Below are 26,906 nucleotides of genomic sequence, written 5' to 3' on the forward strand. Positions count from 1 at the left end.
ATTTGGTAGTTCAGTTATTCTGCTCATGAATAATCAGTGATGTTGTTTTAATATTGTTTTTGTGGTTTACACATCTTAATTGTCTTTCCTCCGGTGGTGTAGTCTTTGAGTACATGCAGAATTAATCAGAAGAGCAGCATTTTCTGGCTGTGTCAACTTCTTTTAAAAGAAAATGAAGCGAAGTGATATATTTTCCCCCTCAAATGATGTAGGTGGAATAAAGACACATGACACACCAGCCAACGTTTAATAAATTTAATAAATTAATGGGAAGTATCACAAACACCTGGAGCAGGGAAATGCAGGAACCAAGAATAAAACAACACTTTGCCACCACTCACAACAAGTACCATATGATGGAGAAGTTTCACAGGAAATAATAAAGGCAGTCTGTTGCATGTTTCTTAACAGATATACATATATAATAGTTCATCAAAATGATTTGTTTGACAGTAAATTCACCACGTTCACAGTTATCACATGGACTTTTTAAAACACTTATAAAAGTTTGTAGATTTAACCTTGAACTGTAAGATTTATATCCAAATAAGTATATTTGTTTCATACCAAACTGCACAGAACTTACGAATAGCACACAATTTGAGAATAATTGCTGTGTTGGGTACTATTAAGTACTACTACTTGATGACATAAGAATTATTAACAAATGTGCTATAAGCTATTATCATTCCACTTATTGCCAGTGCTTTTGAACATTGTGGTTTATATTTTATTTCTGTGTAAAACATGTGCTATGAGCTTGCCCTGATAGTTAAGAAATCAGATGTTTCCAATTTTCTCCAATACTCAAAATACTTCAGATCTGAATGTGTGGTCTTTATAAGGACTGCTGACAGGTTTTCCTCAGTCCTTTGATATCACCTACTCTGCCCTACATTAATACAAATTGATGGATTCATGCAACATACATGGCATACATGCAGGACACCCTCTGTATGTGCACAACTCATGTGCGATGCATGCTGTTTCTTCAGACATTTAATTTCAGTAAGAATTAGATCATCTCATTCAATTTCATATAATTGTTTTAACATGCAGTTCGACAGAGCTAACAGGCAGGTAGGCTTTACTTCCAGGTTAGATTTGGGCATGCTCAAGGAATTGACTGACATTTGGCAGTATTGTGAATCAAGTAGAGACTGTATGAGTTTCCTCAAGTACAGCAGCTCTCCCACTGCCCCTGTGGCAGACTGTTGGATTTTTCTATGCTGTGTGTTGAGGACACAGATCAGGGGTCTTAGAAATTCAGATTCTGCCTTCACCAATTTCAGGATACTGAGAGGCACACCTTAAGGTAAGTAACTGTCAGGTATAAGAAATAGCATCATGAATTCTTCAGAAATTGTTCCACAGTTGTGTGAGATGGACACACATGGAAATACAGTTACTGGACACATTGTATATTCTGCACACAGCATAGATTTAATGGTCTGACTGTAGCAATGCCTGAAAACCTTTCATGGTTTACAAGCTAGTAAAGGGGTACTGAATTCTTAGAGAGCAGCAGGCCCACGAATGAAACGATGGCCAACACTGATTGTAACACAACACTATATTTGAACAAAGGTTTAGACTTCTGGTACATAACTGCAGTACAAAGAAGAGCTTGCCACTTTCACAAATTAGCTGCAGAGGTTTAAACTTCTGGTACATAATTGCAGTACAATGAAGAGCTTGCCACTTTCACAAATTAGCTGCAGCCTTTTCCTGCACTAGAGTTTGGAAGGATCTGAAAATGAGATAAATTTTGTTTAAAATCCAAATGGAAACTCTGTATTTCTCTTACTCCTAGAGTTCAGTAAAAGCTTCTTTTTAATTACTTTTTTCACATTCTAAGGGCCTCATTCTGTAGTCCTTAATCAAGTAAAGCTCCCAAGGTTTTGATCATCTATGCTTCCAACGCAAGTTTTACTCAAAAACGGACTACAAAATTGGGCCCTATAGACAGAGGTACCATAATTAAAAAAATATTTTAATAAGGCTCAAAATGCTAATTTCACTTTGTGTGTAGCACACGAATTTCCAGGATCCTGAGATCAAAATCCAATTGATGTTGAATTCTGGATTGGGAAATAAACCTGGGACCTCATTTCCCAGTTTTGTTACGTAATTAGGTATTTACTAAGGACCAGAATGAAAACATTGATTTCAATTTGTTTGTTATTATAATCAGAATTTGAACATTGTCCTTAAGAAGTGAAAAGCTATTCGTGGATGTATCTCGTATTATCCTTCCACTTCTGTAGTCCCGGTTAACCAGCTGCTTATGTTAAAATACCACTATGTTTGGGGACAGACATTGCAGTACAATATCAACACAACACTCTGACAATGTCAAATTTTGCCCCATATGTGACAAAAAGGCTACGTTCTACCTTTGCCTCACTAACGATATGACAGAGTATAGGAAGGCAGAACCTATCTTACTGTGTTTATGTGTGTAGATGGATGAGCACAGCACAGCAAGTATTTAAAGTATATATTTACTGTTAACCTGGAAAAAGATTCCACCGAATTTTTAATTTTGGTGTGGCTGAAATACAACCACTGTCATATGCATCATTCTGGTCTCCTGCAAATGCCACCTGAGATGAACATTTCCTTATTCACAAAAGGAGGAGAGAGAGAGAGAGAGAGAGAGAGAGAGGAGAGAAGAGAGAGAGAGAGAGAGAGAGAGAGAGAGAGAGAGAGAGAGAGAAGGAGGCAGGGAGGAAGGAAGGAAGGAAGGGAAAGAAAACAATCAACATTTTATGCATCAAAGAATCAAAATAAGTTATTCTCCATCTATTATAAACAGTAAATATAGAACCCTAAATCTCACTATTGTACACATGATTGCAAAATACAGGATTGCAAAGCTATATATAAAAAACACTTTTTTTTTCAGACAGCAGTATTTACATTAGTTAGAACCAGCGGGAGATCATAGAAGAATATTTTCCTACATTACCAGCATTACTGTAGGAAAAGACTGTGTTGCGCTTTCTTACACACTACTGATCCTTTCACTAACCACATTGGAGGGGTTTTCTGGGAGCTCCAAATTCTCAACTTGCATCTCTATCCCTGGTTCATTGTCATCAGCTTTCTTTATCACGCGTTCGTTGGTAGGCCGGTAAATGTTAACATTGAGCTCCCTCCCAGACAAAGCAGTAGCAGCAATTCGCTGAATTTGCCTGACCGGAGGCTTTTTTTCTGGCTTATAATTGCAGCGCAGATAGTTGGCGAAAGCCCGTCGGTAAACTTTGTTGAAAAGAGTGTACACCAGAGGATTGATTCCTGAACAAACATAGCCGATCCAAACAAACACATTCAGAAGCTTTTCCATGAGCTGTTGATTACAGGCCTTCTCACAAAGAACCGACAGAATATTAGTAATAAAAAACGGGCACCACATGACCAGAAACACAAAGAAAACAATGCCAAGGACTTTCGATGCTTTCCGTTCATTGTTAATAGCTTGCATGGTGCCCCTGGGACGTTTTTCTTTCTTTCTTAGGCGAGGTCTGACGTCTTGATTAGGGTTAGCAGCGTTGTCTTCCTCGGTGGCATTCTTCTTGCAGCACTTCAAGAAATCCAGGCTGATCTTGGGCAGTTCCTCGGTGTGGCCGCGCAGTAACATCAGAGCTTGTCTTCGAAGAACATAAATCGTCAGCAAGTAGGTGAACACCATAATCGTCAGTGGTATGAAGAACGCTACGAAGGACCCAATAAGAACGAAATTCGGGTCAGTCAGCGCACAGGTGGTATTGCGAGCAAACACCTTGCTTTCATCCCTCAGTCCAAGCACTGGAATCGGTACTGACACACCTGAGGGGAAAAAATAAAAAATAAAAAATAAAAAATAGTAGGACATTGTTATAGCACATTGAAGGACTGAACAGATTTGTGCAATGGCATATATTCAATTGCATTTTGCTGAAGAAAAGCTAGAGTTGACATTTGTTGAAAGCTATTCACAGCATAAATTGGTAGTCACACAAAAGAGTAGCAGTGTGAGAAAAAAAAAGTTATTTTTTATGTTAGGAATGCTTTCTCCCTAAATACTTATAGAAGGTATGGAATTATCATTATTGAGATTAACTATTATAGATACTGTTTTTGTAAGACTGGATTGTGTCTGTTTGTTTTATTTCCAGTTCCTAAAACTGTCCTGGCTCATAAAAAATACTCAACAAATATTTCTTGAATGAATGAATGAATACATTTACATCTGTACTCAATGACATTAAAAAATTCAATCATTCTGTTTTAGCATATCATCTTCCAAATGCAATACAAATGATGAGTATATAACCTATAAGAGAAACAATAGCACACCAAGTTTGGTTGGCCTGATTTTGAGATGAGCTCTTAGCTGACAACATACATTTCCATTCCCACCTTTCCTGAGGAAAGGGGTCAACAAGAGGAAAGTTTATGTGTAAGTCCTTTGGAGATATGGCCTGGGAACTCTGGAGTTATTGGAGGTGGAGAGGATGGTATGACTCCCAAATGTGCTACAGAAACTAGATGTGACCACTATGCAGAAACGCTATATAAGCAGAAACTGAAAGGACTCTCTTTTTAGCAAGAGTTTCAGTGAGAGTCTGGTCATAAGCAACATTGTTTCAAGTTTCAGAGACAGAGTGAAATACAGAGTTGGAAAAAATGCAGTCCTCTAATTTCTGTGTAAAATTTTGAGCAGTTTTATTTTTAAGAATACTGAGTTAGTACTCTAGGTAAGCATCTCCATTAATAATATGCTCACAGGCAGAAAATATCAATAAGGAGGTGGGAGCAGGATGTGATTATGTGCATAAGCATTAGTAAGGAAGATGAAAATTTTCAGAAATCACTATGGAAAATATTGAAGATGTCCTGCATCAATAAGTTGGAATAACTTTCAAGAAAAGTCAAATCTTAATGTTAATTTATTCTCCCTTATGTCCACAGAAACTTGAAAGCTGGGAAAATTCTGATTGCATTTTCAGGATTCTATCAGGTTATTATTAGGAATCCTGGGCTGGTGGACATCAATACCATGAACAGTGAGAAGAGATAGAAGTGCACTTTCAGAGATCATTGCTGGCTTTAGAGAACATGCAGGGAACTGTGACAAATTTGAAACTGAAAGTCCCTACAGTTTGTCTTAATATCCTTCCTCAGGTATAAAGTTACTGGATGATCAAAAGGGAAAAAGTGGTCATTTTTTTTTTGAGAGTTCACTCATGATGTTGATTATTATTTAATCTCGGGGAAGACCAGAAGAAGAGAGTGTTTGGAGAGTTATATTTAAGCCTTTTTCCTCAGACACTGAAATTCTAAAATGACTAGCCTTTTTCTAAAAAAGAGAGAGAAAGATAGAGAGAGAGAGAGGGAGAGAGAGAGAGAACAAGTGGTGGTGTAAGAAGCAGCAATAGATATGACAAGACTCCTTGGGGTATTTGGTACATCCTTACAACTCTGAACCTACACATGCCATTCAAGAAAGTAAGAAAGGCTATCAAAACTAGGGCATACCCAAAAAGAATGCATTTTGAGGTAATACAGTGCAGGATCCTGGTACAGAGACCTCTGAAGCCTGGATGGGAAGAGTGGCAAGTATCAGAAGGTAATTTTCACTAAGTTTGCTGAAATATTTGGACAAATTTCAACAGCTTTTGGAAATACAGAATACAACAAACAACACTGCTTATATTTCCTGAGTTATAAAAAGACAGGCAAGAATGCTGCCATCTTATGTCATTAGAACATTTGGGTCCAAAAGCCATAAATATGAGGGAATCTCTAGAAAGTACAAGCCCATCAAAAAGAAGCTGGTAGAAAAGGCACTCAGCCCCAGCAGAGGGAGCCACAAACTGTGAATTGCTGATAGCCCCAAACAGGGTACTCGGGGCCAGTCAGAAACAGCATCTGACACTGTCCTGCACTAGAGATTGAGAGTCATAGCAGATGTACCTAATACATTGACACAAACCCAAACAGGCATCCAAAATGGGGAGACAAAAAACCAGAAATCCCCAAATGAAAGAACAAGAGAATGCTCCAGAAGAAGAGCAAAATGAAATGGAGATAAGAAATTTATCTGATATAGAGTTCAGAATAATGATGGCAAGAATACTCAACAGTGTGAGAAAAGATGTAGTAATTATGAAAAAAGACCAGTCAGGAATAAAGAATGACATAGCACTAATAAAGAACACAGTGGAAGGAATACACAGCAGATTATGGGAAGCCAAGGATCAGATAAGTGAATTAAAAGACAGGGTAGAAAAAATCACTCAATCAGAGAAAAGAAAAAAAAAATTAAAAAACAGGAGGACAGCTTAAGGGAGCAGTGGAACAACATGAAATGTAACAATATTTGCATAATTGGGGTGCCAGAAGGAGAAGAAAGTGAGCAAAGGATAGAGAATGTATTTGAAGAAATAATGGCAGAAAACTGCCCTAACCTGGTAAAGAGAAAAGTCACACAAGTTCAGGAGGCTCAGAGAGTCCCAAGCAAGAAGAACACAAACAGGCCCACACCCAGACATATCATAATTAAAATGACAAAAATTAAAGGCAAAGAGAGAATCTCAAAGGTAGCAAGAGAAAAGCACTTTGTTACCTACAAAGAAGCTCTAATAAAGCTGTCAGCTGATTCCTCATCAGAAACTCTGCAGGCCAGAGGGAATGGCATGAAATATTCAAGGTAATGAAAAGCAAGGATTTGAAACCAAGACGACTATATCCAGCAAGACTATCATTCAAAACAGATGGTGAAATAAAGAGCTTCCCAGAAAAAAAAAAAAAGATAAAGGAGTTTATCACCACTAAACCAGCACTGCAAGAAATTTTAAAGTGACTGCTGTAATGTGTAGAAGAAATAGTGAGAGAGAGAAACATATGCATAAAGAAGTAAAAGTGCAATAAATAAGCACCTATCAATAATAACATCAATCCTATCTAATAAAAGAGAAACATGGTAATTAGCCGTACATCTGCTACCCTTCCAATTGGCTAATCAGGGCGATATGCAAATTAACTGCCAGCCAAGATGGCGGCCGGAAGCCAGGCAGCTTGAAACTAACATGAGGCTTGCTTGCTTCAGTGACGGAGGAATCCAACGTTCCCTGCCTGCCTTGCCGGCCTCTGAGCTTTCAGTTTGAAACATTGTTACAAATATAGAAGCTAAACAAAACCCCAGAAACGTGCTTTCAGTGAGCTGGGATCTCAGAGCTGGAGTTGAAACTGTTTCGATTATAGAACCCAAACAAACCAGATACCTGCTTTCAGCAGCAGAGGCCTCAGAGCTGGAGCCAGAGCTAAAGCTGGCTCAGAATAAAAAAAAAAAAAAAAAAAAAAAGAAAAAAAGAAGTGGTTGGGAGCTTCAGTCACCCGCCAGGCTGAAAACAGGCCTCAGCCCCTCACCTAGACTGGCCAGGCACCCCATTGGGGACCCCCCCCCCCGAAGGGTGTGTGACCAGCTGCAAACAGCCATCACCCCCTCATCCAGGCTGGCCAGGCACCCCAGTGGGGACCCCCACCCTGATCCAGGACACCCTTCAGGGCAAACCAGCCGGCACCCACCCGTGAACCAGGCCCCTATCCTATATAGTAAAAGGGTAATATGCCTCCCAGCACTGGGATCAGCGTGACAGGGGGTAGCGCCCAAACCCCCTGATCGCCCTGAAGCTCTGTGTGTGACAGGGGGTGGGGCCACAACCTCCCTATCCGCCCTGCTCTGTTCATGACAGGGGAATGCGCCCCAACCCTCTGATCAGCCCTGCTCTGTGCCTGATAGGGGAGAGCTCCCCAACCCCCTGATTCCCCTGCGGTTCTGTATGTGATAGGGTATAGCGCCCCAACCCCCCCACCCCGATGGGCCCTGCTGTGTGTGATGGGGTAGAGCCATAACCTCCCCATTGGCCCTGCCCTGAGTGTTACAGTGGCGGTGCCCCAACCCCCTGATCCGCCCTGCTCTGTGTGTGACAAGGGGCAGTGCCCCAACTCTCCTATCGACCCTACTCTGTGAGTGACAGGGGAGAGCTCCTCAACCCCTTGATCAGCCGTGCTCTGTGCGTGACAGGAGGGAGCTCCCCAACCCCCCTGATGGGCCCTGTCTGTGCGTGACAGGAGGTGGTGCCGCAACCTCCCCATCGACCCTGCCTTGAGTGTGACAGGGGGCGGTGCCCCAACCCCCCAATCGGCCCTACCCTGAGTGTGACTGAGGGTGGCATCGCAACCTCCCAATCTGCCCCGCTCTATGCATGACAGGGGGCAGCGCCCCTACTCCCCAATAGGCCCTGCTCTGAGCCCGACCAGGGGCTGCACCTAGGGATTGGGCCTGCCCTCTGCCACCCGGGAGCAGGCCTAAGCCAGCAGGTCGTTATCTCCCCAGGGGTCCCAGACTGGGAGAGAGCACAGGCCGGGCTGAGGCACCCCCCCCCCCGAGTGCACAAATTTTTGTGCACCGGGCCTCTAGTCTATGCTAATAAAATGGTAATATGCTAATTAGTCCAGATAGATTGGACTTCCTTCCAGACAAAGCTGCAGCAGCTGCAAGAGCAAGGGCCGGTGCGGGAGAGGTGGCGGCACAGGAGAGGTGGCAGCATGGGCTGATCCAGTGCTGCGGCCCCTTCTGCAGAGGCAGCAGGAGAGGGGGCTGCACGGTCCCGGTCCCAGTGCTGCCCCTTCTGCAGAGGCAGCAACAGAGGGAGTGGCACGGGCCTGGTCCAGGTGCCACACCTCCACATAGGCTGGACGGGGTGCAACCTGCTGTGCCTCAATCTCCCACAACCCCTCCCCCAGCCTGCCTGGACCCAGATAGCCCCCCACCCACCAGTGGGCAGGGGGTGGGGCCAGCACTAAGAAGCAAGGGCCAAGGGCCGGAAGCTGCGGCGGACAGCAGTGGCAGCAGCAGAGGGGTGATGAGGGTGGCGCCTTCCCCTGATTGGCCCAGTTGCCTCCCACAGAGGGAGGCCAGACTGCGGCTTAGGCCCGTCAGTAGGACATCCCTTGAGGGCTCCTGGACTGTGAGAGGGGGCAGGCTGGGCTGAGGGACCCCCACCCCACTGCCCCAGTGTACAAATTTTTGTGCACCAGGCTTCTAGTATATACATAAAAGCCTAGGTGGCTGAATAACCAAATGACTGGTCGACTTGTCGCTATGACGCTCACTGACCATCAGGGGGCAGACACTCAACACAGGAGCTGTCCCCTTGTGGTCAGTGAGCTCCCACAGCAGGAATGCTATTCAGCTGACCAACCGGCCTTTCATGATCAAGACTGATTGGGGGAAAACCAAGATGGCGTCATAGGTAAACACTGAAGTTTGCTGCCTCGAACAACCACTTCAAAAATACAACTAAAAGACAGAACGGACATCATCCAGAACCACAGGAAGGCTAGCTGAGTGGAAGTTCTACAACTAGGAGGAAAGAGTAAAACATACCGAGACTCAGAGGAGGCACAGTGCTGAAGTGAAATACTGAGGTGCGGAGTGCATGCTGAGCAGGCTGGCGGCTGAGGGCGTGGTTGTTGTTTTCAATTGGGAGGGAGTCTCAGACTCTGAGCTCCAGCTCCAGGTGAGGCTCTAGGGACCCAGACTCATACGGGAGAAGCGGGACTGTCTGTCATCGCTCAGAACCCTAGGGCAGCTTTCTCTCCGTGGGGCTTGCAGCAATTACTGGGACACTGAGAAGCAGAGCCTCTGAGGGCAAGACTGAGAGCAGCCATAATTGCTAACCCCGCCCTGTTAATCCCGTGGGACCTGCCCCGCCCAAGCCCTGCAGGGAGACTTTTGCTGGATAGTCTTAGGCAAAGTCTAGATTAGCACCTCCCTAGAGATCCAGGAGCCAGGAAGCCCAGAGGTCAGAGTGGGACCATCCAGTTTGCAGCTCTGTGGAACCATAAAAGACACACTCAGGGGGAAGACTCAGTGAGCACCAAAGCCCCATTGAAGCAAGTCTAGCCCCAGAGGGGTGTCTCCAGCACAGAAGTTCTCCCACTGCAAACACAGCTGATTCTCACAGCCAATTGGCCTGGAGCTCAATTCCTCACAGTGATAACTACAAAAATCAAGGCTTAATTACAACAACACTGTACACAAAGCCCACGAGGCTGTGCACCAAGAGTGTCTACCTCAGGTAATTGGGACTCTTAGCACAGAAAGGAACTCTATCGACACAGCGAAGCATAAAAAATGCTGAGACAAAGAAACAGGACGCAAACCACAGAATTGGAGGAAAGCAAACTGCTGGATATAGAGTTCAAAACCACACTTTTAAGGTCTTTAAAGAACTGTCTAGAAGCCGCCGATAAGCTTAATAAGGCCCTCGAAAAGACTGGTGAGACTGCCGATAAATGTAGTGAGATCTTCAAGAAGACTAGTGAGACCGCTGATAAATGTAGTGAGATCCTCAAGAAATCTAATGAGACCCTCGATGTTGTGATAAAGGACCAACTAGAAATCAAGCATACACTGACTGAAATAAAGAACATTATACAGACTCCCAACAACAAACCAGAGGATCACAAAAATCAAGTCAAAGATTTGAAATACGAAGAAACAAAAAACACCCAACCAGAAAAGCAAAATGAAAAAAGAATCCAAAAATATGAAGATAGTGTAAGGAGCCTCTGGGACAGCTTCAAGTGTACCAACAACAGAATTATAGGGGTGCCAAAAGAAGAGAGAGAGCAAGATATTGAAAACCTATTTGAAGAAATAATGACAGAAAACTTCCCCTACCTGGTCAAAGAAATAGACTTACAAGTCCAGGAAGTGCAGAGAACCCCAAACAAAAGGAATCCAAAGAGGACCACACCAAGACACATCATAATTAAAATGCCAAGAGCAAAAGACAAAGAGAGAATCCTAAAAGCAGCAAGAGAAAGAAAATCAGTTACCTACAAGGGAGTACCCATACGACTGTCAGCTGATTTCTCAAGAGAAACTTTGCAGGCCAGAAGGGAGTGGCAAGAAATATTCAAAGTGATGAATACCAAGAACCTACAACCAAGACTACTTTATCCAGCAAAGCTATCATTCAGAAGTGAAGGCCAGATAAAGAGCTTCACAGATAAGAAAAAGCTATAGGAGTTCATCACCACCAAACCAGTATTATATGAAATGCTGAAAGGTATCCTTTAAGAAGAGGAAGAAGAAGAAAAAGGTAAAGATACAAATTATGAACAACAAATACACATCTATTAACAAGTGAATCTAAAAATCAAGGGAATAAATAATCTGATGAACAGTATGAACTGGCGATTGTAATAGAATCAGGGACATAGAAAGGGAATGGACTATTCTTGGGGCGGGGGAAGGGGTGTGGAGTGAGGGAAGAGATTGGACAATAATAGTGCACCTATGGATGAGGACAATGGGTGGGGAGTGAGGGCGGAGGGTGGGGTGGGAACTGGGTAGAGGGGAGTTATGGTGGGAAAAAAGAGGAACAAATGTAATAATCTGAACAATAAAGATTTAAAAAAAAAGAAAAAATTTTTTAAAAAAAAGACTGACTGGGTGTGAACCCATGGCAGGCGCAGTGGGGCCAGGATGAGTGGGAGCAGCAGGCAGTGTTGGACTGCCAGTTTCAGTCCAATCCTGGCAGGCCACACCGAGGGCCACTCCTCTAGTTAAATATAAATGAATAAAATGCTCTAATCAAAAGACATAGGGTACATGAATGGATACAAAAATATGACCCAATTGTATGTTTTCTATAAGATACCTATGTCAGAACAAAAGACTCACATAGGATGAGAGTCAAGTGATGGAAAAAAATTTCCAAGCAAATGGAAACGGAAAAAGAGCTGGGGTAGCAATACTCATATCTGACAACATAGATTTCAAAATGAAGGCCATCACAAGAGACAACAAAGGTCACATCATAATAGTAAAGGGATTGATCCATAAGAGGATATAACCCTGGTAAATATATATGTACCCACTATGGGTGCATCTAAACAAACAAACAAAAAAAACCAAAAAAACTTCTAGAGGACTTTAAGGGAGAGATAGACAGAAATACAATCATAGTAGGGTACTTTAATTCCCCATAGACTTTGTTGGATAGATATTCCAGACAAAAAATTAATGAGGAAAGAGTGACTCTAAATGTCACACTGGATCAGATGAATTTAATTCATATTTATAGAACACTAGAGGCCCGGTGCACAAAAATTTGTGCACTCGGGGGGGAGGGGGGTCCCTCAGCCCAGTCTGTGCCCTCTTGCAGTCTGGGACCCCTTGGGAGATACCATCCTGCTGGCTTAGGCCTGCTCCTGGGTGGCAGAGGGCAGGCCCAATCCCTAGGTGCAGCCCCTGGTCGGGCTCAGAGCAGGGCCGATTGGGGAGTTGGGGCGCCACCCCCTGTCATGCACAGAGCAGGGCCCATCAGGGGGTTGGGGAGCTTCCTCCTGTCACGCACAGAGCAGGGCCGATCAGGTGGTTGAGGAGCTCCCCCCTGTCACACACAGAGCAGGGCGGATCAGGGGGTTGGGTTGCCGCCCTCTATCACCCACAGAGCAGGGCGGATCAGGGGGTTGGGGCGCCGCCACTGTAAAACTCAGGGCAGGGCCGATGGGGAGGTTATGGCTCTACCCCATCACACACAGAGCAGGGCCCGTGGGGTGGGGGTAGGGGCGCCGCCCTCTATCACCCACAGAGCAGGGCCGATCAGGGGGTTGGGGCACCGCACCCTGTCACACACAGAGCCGCAGGGCGATCAGGGGGTTGGGGAGCTCCCCCCTATCAGGCACAGAGCAGGGCCGATCAGGGGGTTAGGATGCCTTCTCCTGTCAGGAACAGAGCAGGGCCGATAGGGAGGTTGTGTCCCCACCCCCTGTCACACACAGAGCCACAGGGCGATCAGGGGGTTTGGGCACTGTCCCCTGTCACGCTGATCCTGGTGCTGGGAGGCCTCTCGGCTCCGCTGATCCCGGTGCTGCGAGGCATATTACCCTTTTACTATATAGAATAGAGACCTGGTGCACAGGTGGGGGCCGGCTGGTTTGCCCTGAAGGGTGTCCTGGATCAGGGTGGGGGTCCCCACTGGGGTGCCTGGCCAGCCTGGGTGAGGGGATGATGGCTGTTTGCAGCTGGTCACACACCCTTCAGGGTGGGGGTCCCCACTGGGGTGCCTGGCCAGTCTGGGTGAGGGGCTGAGGGCTGTTTTCAGGCTTGCGGGTGACTGAAGCTCCCAACTGCTCCTTTTTTTCTTTTTTTTCTGTTTTTATTCTGGGCCAGCATTAGCTTTGAGGTTTGGCTCCAGCTCTTAGGCCTCTGCTGCTGAAAGCAGATTTCTGGCCTTTGTTTACCTTGTGTATTTGAAACAATGTTGCGATCCTGCTGGCTGAAGCCCAGTGACTAAAGCAGGTTTCTGGGGTTTTGTTTAGCTTCTATATTTGTAACATAGTTGCTTAGAGTTGCAGCTCAGAGGCCAGCAGTGGCAGGCGGGGAACATTGGAGTCCTCCGTCAATGAAGCAAGCAAGCCTCATGTTCACTTTAAGCTGCCTGGCTGCTGGCCACCATCTTGGCTGGCAGTTAATTTGCATATTGCCCTGATTAGCCAATGGGAAGGGTAGCGGTCGTACGCTAATTACCATGTTTCTCTTTTATTAGATAGGATTACATCCCAGAGCTGCAGAATATACATTCTTCTCAAGTGCACATGGATCATTCACAAAGATAGACCACATGTTAGGATACAAACCAATTGTCTACAAGCTCAAGAAGATTAAAATCATGTCAAGCATCGTCTTGGATCACAATAAAATGGAATTAAAAATCAACTACAGTAAAAACATTCACAAACATTCAAATAAATGGAGACTAAATAGCAGGGTATTAAAAAATGAAGGGGTGGTCCGCGCCATCTTGAGTGGCTGTTTTCGGAAACGTATACATCCAGAGACCCTGGAACCATGGCATCCAGGAATCGGCTACTGACCCAGAAACACTGGATCTAAAGCAGCGTGAATATGTGGACTCAGAGGAGCCCTCCTCCTCCTCATGGAAAACAGAGAGAAGAAGACATAACCAAACTCCTGGAGAAGAGAGATCATGGGGAGACAAAGAAACAGCCCGCATATGAAAGAAAAACAGGCATCACCAGAAAAGGAAGTAAACAAATGGAGGCAATGGAGGCAAGCAACCTGTCAGAGAAAGAATTCAGAGAAATGGCCATAAGGTGGATGAAAAGAATGGAAGACAATTTCAACAATATGTGTAAGAACCAAGAGGAAAGGAAGAAGAACCAAGAAGAAATGAAAAATTACATCACTGCTATAAAGAACTCAATAGAAAGCATCAAGAGTAGACTAGAAGAAGCAGAGGACCACATCAGTGAGCTAGAAGACAAGTTTGGAAAAAATACCCAAGCAGAACAGCTTATTGAAAAAAAAATTAAAAAGCAGGAGGAGAGCCTAAGGGAACTTTGGGACAACACAAAACAAAACAACATCTGCATAATAGGAGTGCCAGAAGGAGAGGAAACTGAGCAAGGAACAGAAAACCTGTTTGAAAAAATAATGACAGAAAACTTCCCTGATATAGGGAAGAAAAAACTGACACAAATCCAAGAAGCTCACAGAGTCCCAAACAAAATGAACCCCAAAAGACCGACGCCAGGGCACATTATAATTGAACTAGAGGCCCGGTGCACAAAAATTTGTGCACTCGAGGCGAGGGGTCCCTCAGCCCGGCCTGTGCCCTAACGCAGTCTGGGACCCCTCGGGGGATGACCACTTGCTGGCTTAGGACTGCTCCCCGGGGGATTGGGCCTAAGATGGCAATCAGACATTCCTCTGGCTGCCCGGCAGCCCTCGGGGGATGCCCACTTGCCAGCGGGGAGCAGACCTTAGCACTGCTGAGGATGCAGGAGGGGCTCCCACCACCACTGCTGTACTGGCAGCCATCAGCCTGGCTTGTGGCTGAACAGAGCTCCCCTCTGTGAGAGCTCATTGACCACCAGGGGGCAGCTCCTTCATTGAGCATCTGCCCCCTGGTGGTCAATGTGTGTCATAGTGACCAGTCATTCCCAGTCTTTCTGCTGTTAGGGTCAGTTTGCATATTACTCTTTTACTATATAGGATGGAGGCCTGGTGCACAGGTGGGGGCAGGCTGATTTGCCCTGAAGGGTGTCCCGGATCAGGGTGGGGGTCCCGCTTGGGTGCTTGGCCAGCCTGGATGATGGGCTGATGGCTGTTTGCAGCTGGTCACACCACCTTCAGGGTGGGGGTCCCCACTGGGGTGTCTGGCCAGTCAGGGTGAGGGGCTGAGGGCCGTTTTCAGGCTGGCAGGCGACTGAAGCTCCCAGCCTCTCCGTTTTTTCTTTTTTTTTTTTTAATTCTGGGATTTATTTACCTTCTATAGCTGTCACTGGAGCTGAGAGTCGGCTCCAGCTCTGAGGCGTGACTGGCTGAAAGCAGGTATCTGGGTTTGTTTAGCTTATATAATTGAAGCATTGTTGCCATCACTGCCGCTCTAAGCTCTGAGGCCAAAGCCGGCTGAAAGCAGGTACCTGGGGTTTTTTTAGCTTCTATAATTGCAACATTGTTGCATCCGGAGCTCAGAGCTGGGTCGCGGCAGGCGGGGAACATTGGCTTCCTCTGTCACTGGAGCAAACAAGCCTCCTGTTCACTTCAGTTGCCTGACTGCCAGCCACCATTTTGTTGGCAATTAATATGCGTATCGCCCTGATTAGCCAATGGGAAGCATGTCAGAGGTATGGTTAATTACCATGTTTGTCTATTATTAGATAGGATTGGCAAACACCACCAACAAAGCAAGAATCTTAAAAGCGGCCAGAGAGAGAGAAAGTTACTTACAAAGTATCCCCCATCAGACTAGCGACTGATTTCTCAACAAAAACACATCAGACAAGAAGGGTATGGAATGAAATATACAAAGTCATGCAAAGGAAGGGTCTAAATCCAAGAATACTGTACCCAGCAAGGCTATCAATCAAAATTGAGGGTGAAATCAGAAACTTCACAGACAAAAAAGGACTACGGGAATTTATTACCACCAAACCAGCAATGCAAGAAAAGCTAAAGGGTCTGCTGTAAAAAGAAAAAAAATAGGAAATGAAGAAGGAACACAGGGATAAAGAATAAAAATGGTGACAAACAAGTATCTATCAATAATAACTTTAAATGTAAATGGATTAAATGCCCCAATCAAAAGACATAGGGTAACTGAGCGGATAAGAAAACATGACCCCTATATCTGCTGTCTACAGGAAACCCACCTCAGAAAAAAAGACGCACACAGACTGATGGTGAAGGGATGGAAAAAGGTTCCTCAGGCGAATGGAAATTTAAAAAAGGTGGGGTAGCAATACTTACATCTGACAAATTAGATCTCAAAGTGAAGGACATAAAAAGAGATAAGGAAGGACACTTCATAATACTAAAGGGAGCAATCCAACAAGAAGAAATAACTCTGGTAAACATATACACACCCAATATAGGAGCACCCAAATACATAAGAAAACTTCTGGAGGGGATAAAGGGAGAGATTAACAGCAATACAATCATAGTAGGGGACTTTAACACCCCACTATCACCATTGGACAAATCCTCTAAACAAAAAATCAGCAAAGAAACATCAATCCTAAATGACTCACTAGATCAGATGGAATTAATGGACATCTTCAGAACATTTCATCCCAAAGCCACAGAATATACATTCTTCTCAAGTGCACATGGGTCATTTTCAAAGATAGACCATATATTGGGTCACAGGCAAAGTCTTTTCAAATTCAAGAAGATAGAAATCATATCAAGCATCTTCTCAGATCACAATGGCATAAAACTGGAAATAAATTACAATAAAAACAATCCAAAAATATCAAACACATGGAGACTAAATAGCATGCTATTAAACAATGACTGGGTCACCAGAGAGATCAAAGAAGAAATAAAAAACATCATGACAACAAACGACAATGAAAACACAACAATCCAAAACCTATGGGATACAGCGAAAGCAGTCTTGAGAGGGAAGTTCATAGCTCTACAAGCCTACTGCAAAAAACAAGAAACAATGATAATAAATTACCTAACCCTACAAGTCAAAGATTTAGAAAGAGAGCAACAAGAAAAGCCCAGCGTAAGCAGAAGGAAAGAAATAATAAAGATCAGAGAGGAGATAAACGACATAGAGACCAAAAAAATAATACAAAAGATCAACAAAACCAAGAGCTGGTTCTTTGAAAGGATAAACAAGATTGATGAACCTCTAGCCAGGCTCACCAAGAAGCAAAGAGAGAGGACCCAAATAAACAAAATCAGAAATGAAAGAGGAGAAATAACAACAAACCCCACAGAAATTCAAAGGATTGTTAAAAAATACTATGGGCAACTCTACTCCAAAAAACTAGACAACCTGGAGGAACTGGACATATTCCTAGAAAAATACAACCTTCCAAAACTTTCAGGAAGAATCTAAAAATCTCAATAGGCCAATAACTATGGAAGAAAATGAAGCAGTCATCAAAAAGCTTCCAGCAAACAAAAGTCTGGGGCCAGACGGCTTCACAGGGGAGTTTTACCAAACATTCAAGGAAGAACTAAAACCTATCCTCCTCAGACTATTCCAAAAAATGAAAGAGGAAGGAACACTTCTAAGCTCATTCTATGAAGCCAGCATCACCCTAATACCAAAACCAGATAAAGACAACACAATGAAAGAGAAATACAGGACAATTGCCCTCATAAACATAGATGCCAAAATCCTAGAAAATCGGATCCAGCAGTACATCAGAAAGATCATACACCATGACCAAGTAGGATTTATCCCTGGGATGCAAGGATGGCACAATATCCGCAAATCAATAAACGTAATACATCACATAAACAAATTGAGAGATAAAAACCACATAGTCTTATCAATTGATGCAGAAAAAGCATTTGACAAAATCCAACACCCTTTCTTGATAAAAACTCTCAGCAAGGTAGGAATAGAAGGATCATACCTCAACATAATAAAAGCCATATATGACAAACCCACAGCCAACATCATAATCAATGGGCAAAAACTAAAACCATTTCCCCTAAAAACAGAAACAAGACAGGGATGCCCCCTCCTACCACTCCTGTTCAACATAGTACTGGAAGTACTAGCCTTTGTGATCAGACAACAAGAAGAAATAAAAGGCATCCAAACTGGAAAAAAAGGAAGTAAAACTGTCATTATTCGCAGATGACATGATATTGTACATAGAAAACCCTAAACATTCAATAAAAAAAACTACTGGACTTACTAAATGAATTCAGCAATGTAGCAGGATACAAAATTAACACTCAGAAATCTATGGCTTTTTTAAAAAAAGAAGAAATAAAAGGCATTCAAATTAGAAAAGAAGAAGTAAAACTGTCCTTATTTGCCGATGACATGGTACTGTACATAGAGAACCCTAAAAACTCCATCAAAAAATTATTAGACTTAATGAATGAATTTGGCAATGTAGCAGGATACAAAATTAATGCCAAGAAATCTATGGCATTTCTTTACACCAATAGTGAACTCACAGAAAGTGAGACTAAAAAAGCAATCCCATTTACCATCGTACCAAAAAAATTAAGATACCTAGGATTAAATTTAACTAAAGAGGTAAAAGACTTATATGCAAAAAACTACAGGACACTGAAAAAAGAGATAGAGGAAGACATAAACAGATGGAAGAACATACTGTGTTCATGGATTGGTAGAATCAACATCATCAAAATGTCCATATTACCCAAAGCAATCTATAGATTCAACGCACTTCCCATTAAAATACCAATGGCATATTTCACAGATCTAGAACGAACGCTCCAAAAATTCATTTGGAATTAAAAAAGACCTCGAATAGCTGCAGCAATTCTGAGAAAGAAGAACAAAGTAGGTGGGATCTCAATACCAGATATCAAGCTGTATTACAAAGCCACTGTTCTTAAAATAGCATGGTACTGGCACAAGAACAGACATATAGACCAATGGAATAGAATAGAGAACCCAGAAATCGACCCAAACCACAATGCCCAATTAATATTCGACAAAAGAGGCAAGAGTATACAATGGAGTAAAGACAGTCTCTTCAATAAATGGTGCTGGGAAAATTAGACAGATACATGCAAAAAGATGAAACTAGACAACCAACTCACAACATACACAAAAATAAACTCAAAATGGATAAAAGACTTAAATGCAAGATGGGAAAACATAAAAATACTAGAGGAATCCACAGGCAGCAAAATCGCAAACATATGCCAAAGGAATTTCTTTTCTGATACTGCTCCTAGGGCAATGGAAACTAAAGAAAAAATAAACAAATGGGACTACATCAAAATAAAAAGCTTTTTCACAGCAAAGGAAACCATCAACAAAACAACAAGAAGGCCCACTGCATGGGAGAACATATTTGCCAACGATATCACCGATAAGGGTTTAATCTCCAACATTTACAGGGAACTCATGCAACTTAACAATAGGAAGATAAACAATCCAATCAAAACATGGGCAATGGACCTAGATAGACACTTTTCAAAAGAGGACATACAGAAGGCCGAAAGACATATGAAAACATGCTCAAAGTCACTAATGATAGGAGAGATGCAAATCAAAACGACAATGCGGTATCATCTCACACCTGCCAGAATGGCTATCATCAACACATCAACAAACAACAAGTGTTGGAGAGGATGAGGAGAAAAAGGAACCCTTCTGCGCTGCTGGTGGGAATGCAGACTGGTGCAGCCACTGTGGAAAACAGTATGGAGTTTCCTCAAAAACTAAAAATGGAACTCCCATTTTACCCAGTGATCCCACTTCTAGGAATATATCCCATGAAACCAGAAACACCAATCAGAAAGGATATATGCACCCCTATGTTCATAGCAACACAATTCACCATAGCTAAGATTTGGAAACAGCCTACGTGCCCATCAGCAGATGAGTGGATTAGAAAACTGTGGTACATATACACAATGGAATACTATGCTGCGGTAAAAAAAGAAGGAACTCTTGGCTTTTGCAACAGCATGGATGGAACTGGAGAGCATTATGCTAAGTGAAATAAGCCAGTCAGAGAAAGATAAATACCACATGATCTCACTCATTTGTGGATTATAGAGAACAACATAGACTGATGAAAAGGGACAGATCCAAAGACTGAGAAACAGCGATCAGGCTATCAATCCCCAGAAGGAAAGTAGGGGAGACCGGGGGTAAGGGGAAGAGATCAACCAAAGGACTTGTATACATGTATATAAGCCAAACCAATGGATGTGGACAACAGGGGGATGGAAGCATGAGTGTGTGTGGCGGGGGGGGGGGGGGGGGAGGAGGTTGGGGGTTAATGGGGGGGGGATGAGGACACATTTGTAATACCTTAACTAATAAAAAAAATGTTAAAAAAAACCCCAAAAAACAGGTACATCTACACAATGGAATACTACGCTGTGGTAAAAAAGAAGGAACTCTTGCCATTTGCAACAGCATGGATGGAACTGGAGAGCATTATGCTAAGTGAAATTAGCCAGTCAGAGAAAGATAAATACCACATGATCTCACTCATTTGTGGATTATAGAGAACAACATAGACTGATGAACAGGGACAGATCCAAAGACAGAGAAATAGCGATCAGACTTTCAATCCCCAGAGGGAAAGTAGGGGAGGGTGGGGGTAAGGGGGAGAGATCAACCAAAGGACTTGTATGCATGCATATAAGCCAAACCAATGGACATGGACAACAGGGGGATGGAACATGAGTGGGAGGTGGAGGTTGGGAGTTAAGGGGGGAATGAGGACACATTTGTAATACCTTAACCAATAAAGAAATTAAAGATAAAAAAAAAAATGAAGGGGCTATCAATGAGATCAAGAAAGAAATAGAAAATGTCCTGCAAACAAATGAAAATGAACACATAACCCAAAATCTCCGGGACACAGCAAAATCAGTCTGAAGAGTGAAGTTCATAGCATTACAGGACTACCTAAATTAAGAAGAAAAAACAAAAGAAATGAAAGAAAGATTAATAATAACCTATTTTATCCTTCAAGTTTAAGAATTAGAAAGAAAACAACAAGAAAAGCCCAGATTGAATAGAAGGAAGGAAATAATAAATATTAGAGCAGAAATAAATGATATAGAGACTGAAACAACAATACAAAAGATCAATGAAACCAAGGGCTGGTTCTTTGAAAAGATAAACAAGATTGATGAGCCATTAGCTAGACTTATCATGCAACAAAGAGAGAGAACCCAAATAAATCAAATCAGAAATGAAAGTGGAGAAATAACAACTGACACCACAGAAATACAAAAGATTGTTAGAAAACACTACAAACTACTATAAGCCAAGAAGCTGGAGAATGTGAGTGAAATGAAAAAATTCCTAGGAAAATACAATCTCATAAAACTGAATCAGGAAGAATCAGAAAGCCTGTATAGGACAATAACAATTGATGAAGCAGAAGCTGTAATAAAAAACCTCCCAGCAAACAAAAGCCCTGGTATGGATGGCTTCATAGGGGAGTTTTATCAAACATTCAAAGAATTAACACCTCTCCTCCTCAAACTATTAAAAAAATCCAAGAGGAAGGAACACTTCCAACTTCTTTATGAAGCCATTATCCTCATTCCAAAACCAGATAAAGACACTACAAAGAAAGAGAATTACAAGCAAATAACCCTGATGAACATGGATGCTAAAATCCTCAACAAAATATTAGCAAATCCAATCCAGCAATATATTAAAAATACTAGAGGTGGGGTCCCTCAGCCTGGCTTGTGGGGATCAGGCTGAAACTGGCCCTCCGACATCTCCTGAGGGGTCCCGGATTGTGAGAGGGCAGTTCTCGGATGATGCACCCTGGAATCGGGCTCCCTCCTCTCTGGTTCCAGGCGTGTCACCCAAGAACTGCAGCTGCCAAGTCACCGCAGCTCAGCAGCTCCTGTGTTGAGCATCTGCCACCTGGTGGTCAGTGTGCATCATAGCTACCGGTTGGATGGTCGAACAGTCGGACTGTCACTTAGGCTTTTATATATATAGATCATATACCATGACCAAGTGGGACTTATTCCAGGGATCCAAGGCTGGTACAATATTTGCAAATCAATAAACATGATATTTCACATAAACAAACTGAAAGGTAAAAATCATAAGATAATATCAATAGACTCAGAAAAAGCATTTGACAAAATCCAACACCCATTTTGATAGAAATTCTCAGCAAAATGGGAATAGATGAATCATATCTCAACATGATAAAGGCCATATGACAACCCTATAGCCAACATCATACTCAGTAGGCAAAAACTAAAATCATTTCCCCTAAGAACAGGAACAAGACAGGGTTGCCTGCTTTCACCACTCTTATTCAACATAGTACTGGAAGTCCTAGCTACAGCGATCAGACAAGAAGAAATAAAAGGCATCCAAATTGGAAAGGAGGAAGTAAAACTCTCTTTATTCCCAGAAGACATGATATTGTACATAGAAAACTGTAAAGACTCCACCAAAAAAATTACTAGATTTAATAAATGAATTTGGCAATGTAGCAGGGTACAAAATTTACACCCAGAAATCAAGGGCATTTTTATACACCAATAATGAACTCTCAGAAAGAGAAACTAAACAAACAACCCCATTTATCACTGCAACAAAAAAAAATTTACTTAGAAATAAACTTAATCAAGGAGATAAAAGACTTGTACTCGGAAAACTACAAGACATTGAAAACAGAGATAGAGGAAGATATAAACAAGTGGAAGAATATACCGTGTTCATAGATTGGGAGAATTAACATCATTAAAATGTACATATTACCCAAAGCAATCTATAGATTTAATACAATCTCAACTAAAATACCAACAGAAAAAAAATACCAACAGCAGATTTCACAGATCTAGAACAAATACTCCAAAAATGTATATGAAACCAAAAATAGCCACAGCAATCTTGAAAAGAACAAAGTTGGAGGATTCACAATATCAGATGTCAAGTTATACTACAAAGCCACTGTAATCAAAACAGCCCATTACTGGCACAAGAATAGGCATATAGAACAATAGAACAGAACAGAGAAATCAGAAATCAACCCAAGCCATTATGCTCAATTAATACCTGACAAAAGAGGCAAGAGTATACAATGAAGTCCAGATAGTCTCTTCAATAAATGGTGTTGGGAAAACTGGACAGGCAAAAATAAATAAATAAATAAATAAAATAATGAAACTATACCACCAATTTACACCATACAGAAGAATAAACTCAAAATGGATACAAGATTTAAATGTAAGTTGTAAAACCATAAAAATCCTAGAAAAAATCATAAGCAGCAAAATCTCAGACATCTCTCATGGCAATATGTTTATAGATAGGGCAAACGAAACTAAGGATAAAATAAACAAATGGGACTACATCTAAATAAAAAGCTTCTGCACAGCAATAGAAACCACCATTAAAATGAAAAGGAAGTCCACTGCATGGGAGGACATATTTGCCAATGATACATCTGATAAAGGGTTAATATCCAAAATATATAAGGAACTCATACAACTTAACAAAAGGAAGACAATCCAATTTTAAAAAATGGGCAAAGGATCTAAATAGACACTTCTACAGATTAAAAGACTTAAAAGACCTATCAAGTCCCTTGAACTCTTGATACAAACAAACTTCAAAAAATATTCATGACACACCTAGAAATTTTGAGCAATGATGGCCTTTTGATAATATTAAATAATTATTGCTCATTAATTTTTAAGATTGGTATTGATATTGTGGTTATGTATACAATAGTTCTTATATTTTTAGATATACATACTAAAATATTTGTGGATGAAATATTATGTTATGTTTATTTCATAGTAATATGGGAGGGAGAAGTGGATGGAGGTGTGAATGAAACAAGACAGTCCATAAATTGATACATTTTGGAGATGAATGATGAATACATGGGTCTTATTATATGGTTCTATCTACTTTTATAATCTTTGAAAGTCTCCATAACAAAAGCTTAATCCTATTTTTAAAATTATAAAAAGAAAAACATAGAGGTCCTTTTTGAAACTGTCAATGAAATCCCTATTAGACCTCAGATCATAAAGTTCTCCAAGACTTAGTGGTCACAGCTAACCTTGAAAGTGATTACTTCCAGAACAGGACTCTTGGACTATTAAGTGGAAACACTCACCACTTTGATATAATTCTAGGGAAGAAGTTCATTTTCTGACAAAAAGGTTATACTTTCTCAGGATCCTGTAACAAGACCAGAGGAGTATAGGGGAATTGCTCCCTTTCCAATCCCCCCCCCCCACCCCAAGCAATGTGGGAACTAGAGTCTGGAGGAATCCTGACAGGGGCAGACAAACCTACACTCAAGAAACAGTGCTGGAGCAGAGATTCAATCCCCACAGGAAATGCTGCACAATCTTCTAGATATTCCTAGAGACATTTGAGTTCTTTGGGGAAGGCCTCATACACTGACTCTAAGATCAGTGGAAGTCAGCCCAGCTCTGAAGTGATGTTAACTTGCTTCTGTTAGAAAATTTATTCTTTTTCCTAAGGAACTCTTGGGCCTAAAAATAGACCTTGTCAAGGGACCACAAAAGAGAGTAGCAGAATGATTCCAGATGAGAAGAAGTTGTTTTTGGATATGTGAGGCCAATTTTATCCGTGGCATTTATTTGTATAATTTTATGTACATTGAGTAAAGAGCAAATCTAACGTTAACTTTTATTGAGTCTACCTTATGTGCCAGGCACTGAACCATGCATATTACTGACATTATAGATGTAAAATGCATTATCTCAGTTGGGTTAGTATAAATATTTGGTAAAGTAACTTAACCTCTTTACCAAATCTATGCCATCTTTCTTTAGTTTTTGTTTTAAGAAACCATGAATGCAATCAACAAAACAAGAAGAAACTCAAGTTCTGTGAGACTATCTGGAAATTATAAATAATAGTAACCACTAAAGTAGCATTAATAACAATATATATTGCATAAATTATCTTATTCAATACTTTTAAAATTAAAGATATGTGTCAGCAGTTCTCAAAGTGTGGTTCAAGGACGCAGAAGGTCTCTGAGACCCTTCAAGAATTTGCTAGGTTTTCCTTTTTCACTATTTGTTTTTAAAACTTCATTTTCTTTATAAACTTCAACCCAAACATTATATCACAACAGGTTGCATGCAGATACAGGTATGAGAATCCAATTGTCTTTCCTTAAAGCTGAACATTAAAGAGATTTTCAAAACTGTATAACAGTGCCTATTTTCTTTCTGATTTATTTTTGGAAAATATAGTTAGTTTCATAAAATATACCATTTATGTTAACATTAAATGGGCTTATTACTGTTATTTAAAATGAAATGATTTATAAATATTTCTTGGTTTTCCTTTCTAATACAATAAATATCAATAGATATAAGCCACATAAACAAAAACTTTTGGGGGACTTCAATTATTTTGAAAAGTATAAAGCAGTCCTGAAACCAAAGAGTTTGAGAACTGCTATTCTATGTTAATGGATGAAGTTATTTAAGCCCTAGAGAGTTAAGTTCAACAAGTGTATTACGTCTTTCTCACTTTTAAATTTGTCAACCAGTAGAAATTCAAGTAATGTTATAATTTCAAGTAAATATAAACAACATCAATAATAGCAACAAAAATACTTTATGTGCATTATCTCATTCATTCTCATAAAAATTCTGAAAGGCACATGCTATTTGAAGTTAAATTCAGAGAGTAAGGTTAGCAAGTATAATGGAGCAATCTTTGATACTTTTAAAACCTTTGTTTTGGCCAAGGAGGAATAGTGAAAATAAACTATCATAAAAAAAAAAATAGCAGATACAAATAACAACTACAATAATAATATATTTTACTGAGTACTTCCTATTTGTTACACACTAAGTCAATTATTTTAGAAATATTATATATTACCTTATTCAATCCAGACAAAAAAGTTATAAAGAATTATTAACTAGAATAGCTTAATCTTTCTGAACTTAACTTCAATAGATCTATATAATCTTTAGAATTTTAGAAACAACAAAAATAATTATGTTCTGCTGTTTTTTAACCAATAAACAATCAAATATTTTGCATGCATTATCTTATCAAAAACATTGGTAAGCAATTATTTATTAAGGTTATTTAAACTCAGAGAAAAAAATAGCTTCAATAAGCATCTAGAGCAGCGGTTCTCAACCTGTGGGTTGCGACCCCTTTGGGGGTCCAACGACCCTTTCACAGGGGTCGCCTAATACCATCGGAAAACACATATATAATTACATATTGTTTTTGTGATTAATCACTATGCTTTAATTATGTTCAATTTGTAACAATGAAATTGGGGTTCACCTCAACATGAGGAACTATATTAAAGGGTCGCGGCATTAGGAAGGTTGAGAACCACTGATCTAGAGTATTAGCATTTTATTAAATTCAGTATCATAGCTATAGGCAAATTTTTATTATCAATATCATGTGTTACTATGTCTACTATGAGGACTACTGCTGCTACTACTATTATTGCTATCATTCACTGAGTGCTTACTAACTCTGGAACTTTATCAGTATTAAATACTTTGCATGCATTATCTCATTACATGCTCATTAAAGGCATAAAATAACTCAGTGAGGTTATTTTACTTCAGATAAATCAAATTCATAGATGTTCACGTTACTTCTTAAATCCTTAAATTCAAGCAACACAGATCAGTTCTCTTCAAACTCTCAGATAATAATACCATATGCCAATGATTCTTAGATACTCATTTCTTTCAGATTTTAACATCTTCAAAAGTGCAATGCATCTTACAACTGATAGTCTTACAATCAATGTTGGTCAGACAGCAGTGGTTATACAGTTGACATTGTCAGTGTGTGTATGAACCTGGTCTGAATAAA

General features: G+C 41.1%; 1 protein-coding gene across 1 annotated transcript in view; it reads right to left on the reverse strand.

Annotated features, from left to right (window-relative positions):
* Window positions 1-240: 240 nt before the first annotated feature.
* HTR2C (5-hydroxytryptamine receptor 2C) overlaps window positions 241-26,906 on the reverse strand; it is a 329,198-nt gene continuing 302,532 nt past the window's right edge. Inside the window, exon 6 of the mRNA XM_036306109.1 lies at window positions 241-3,831. Coding sequence (XP_036162002.1) covers window positions 3,008-3,831 — 824 coding nt within the window. The 3' untranslated portion in view covers window positions 241-3,007. The remainder of the gene's footprint in view (window positions 3,832-26,906) is intronic.

The sequence above is a fragment of the Myotis myotis genome, unplaced genomic scaffold (assembly GCF_014108235.1).
Source record: "Myotis myotis isolate mMyoMyo1 unplaced genomic scaffold, mMyoMyo1.p scaffold_m19_p_4, whole genome shotgun sequence".
In the NCBI taxonomy this organism is placed as follows: domain Eukaryota; kingdom Metazoa; phylum Chordata; class Mammalia; order Chiroptera; family Vespertilionidae; genus Myotis; species Myotis myotis.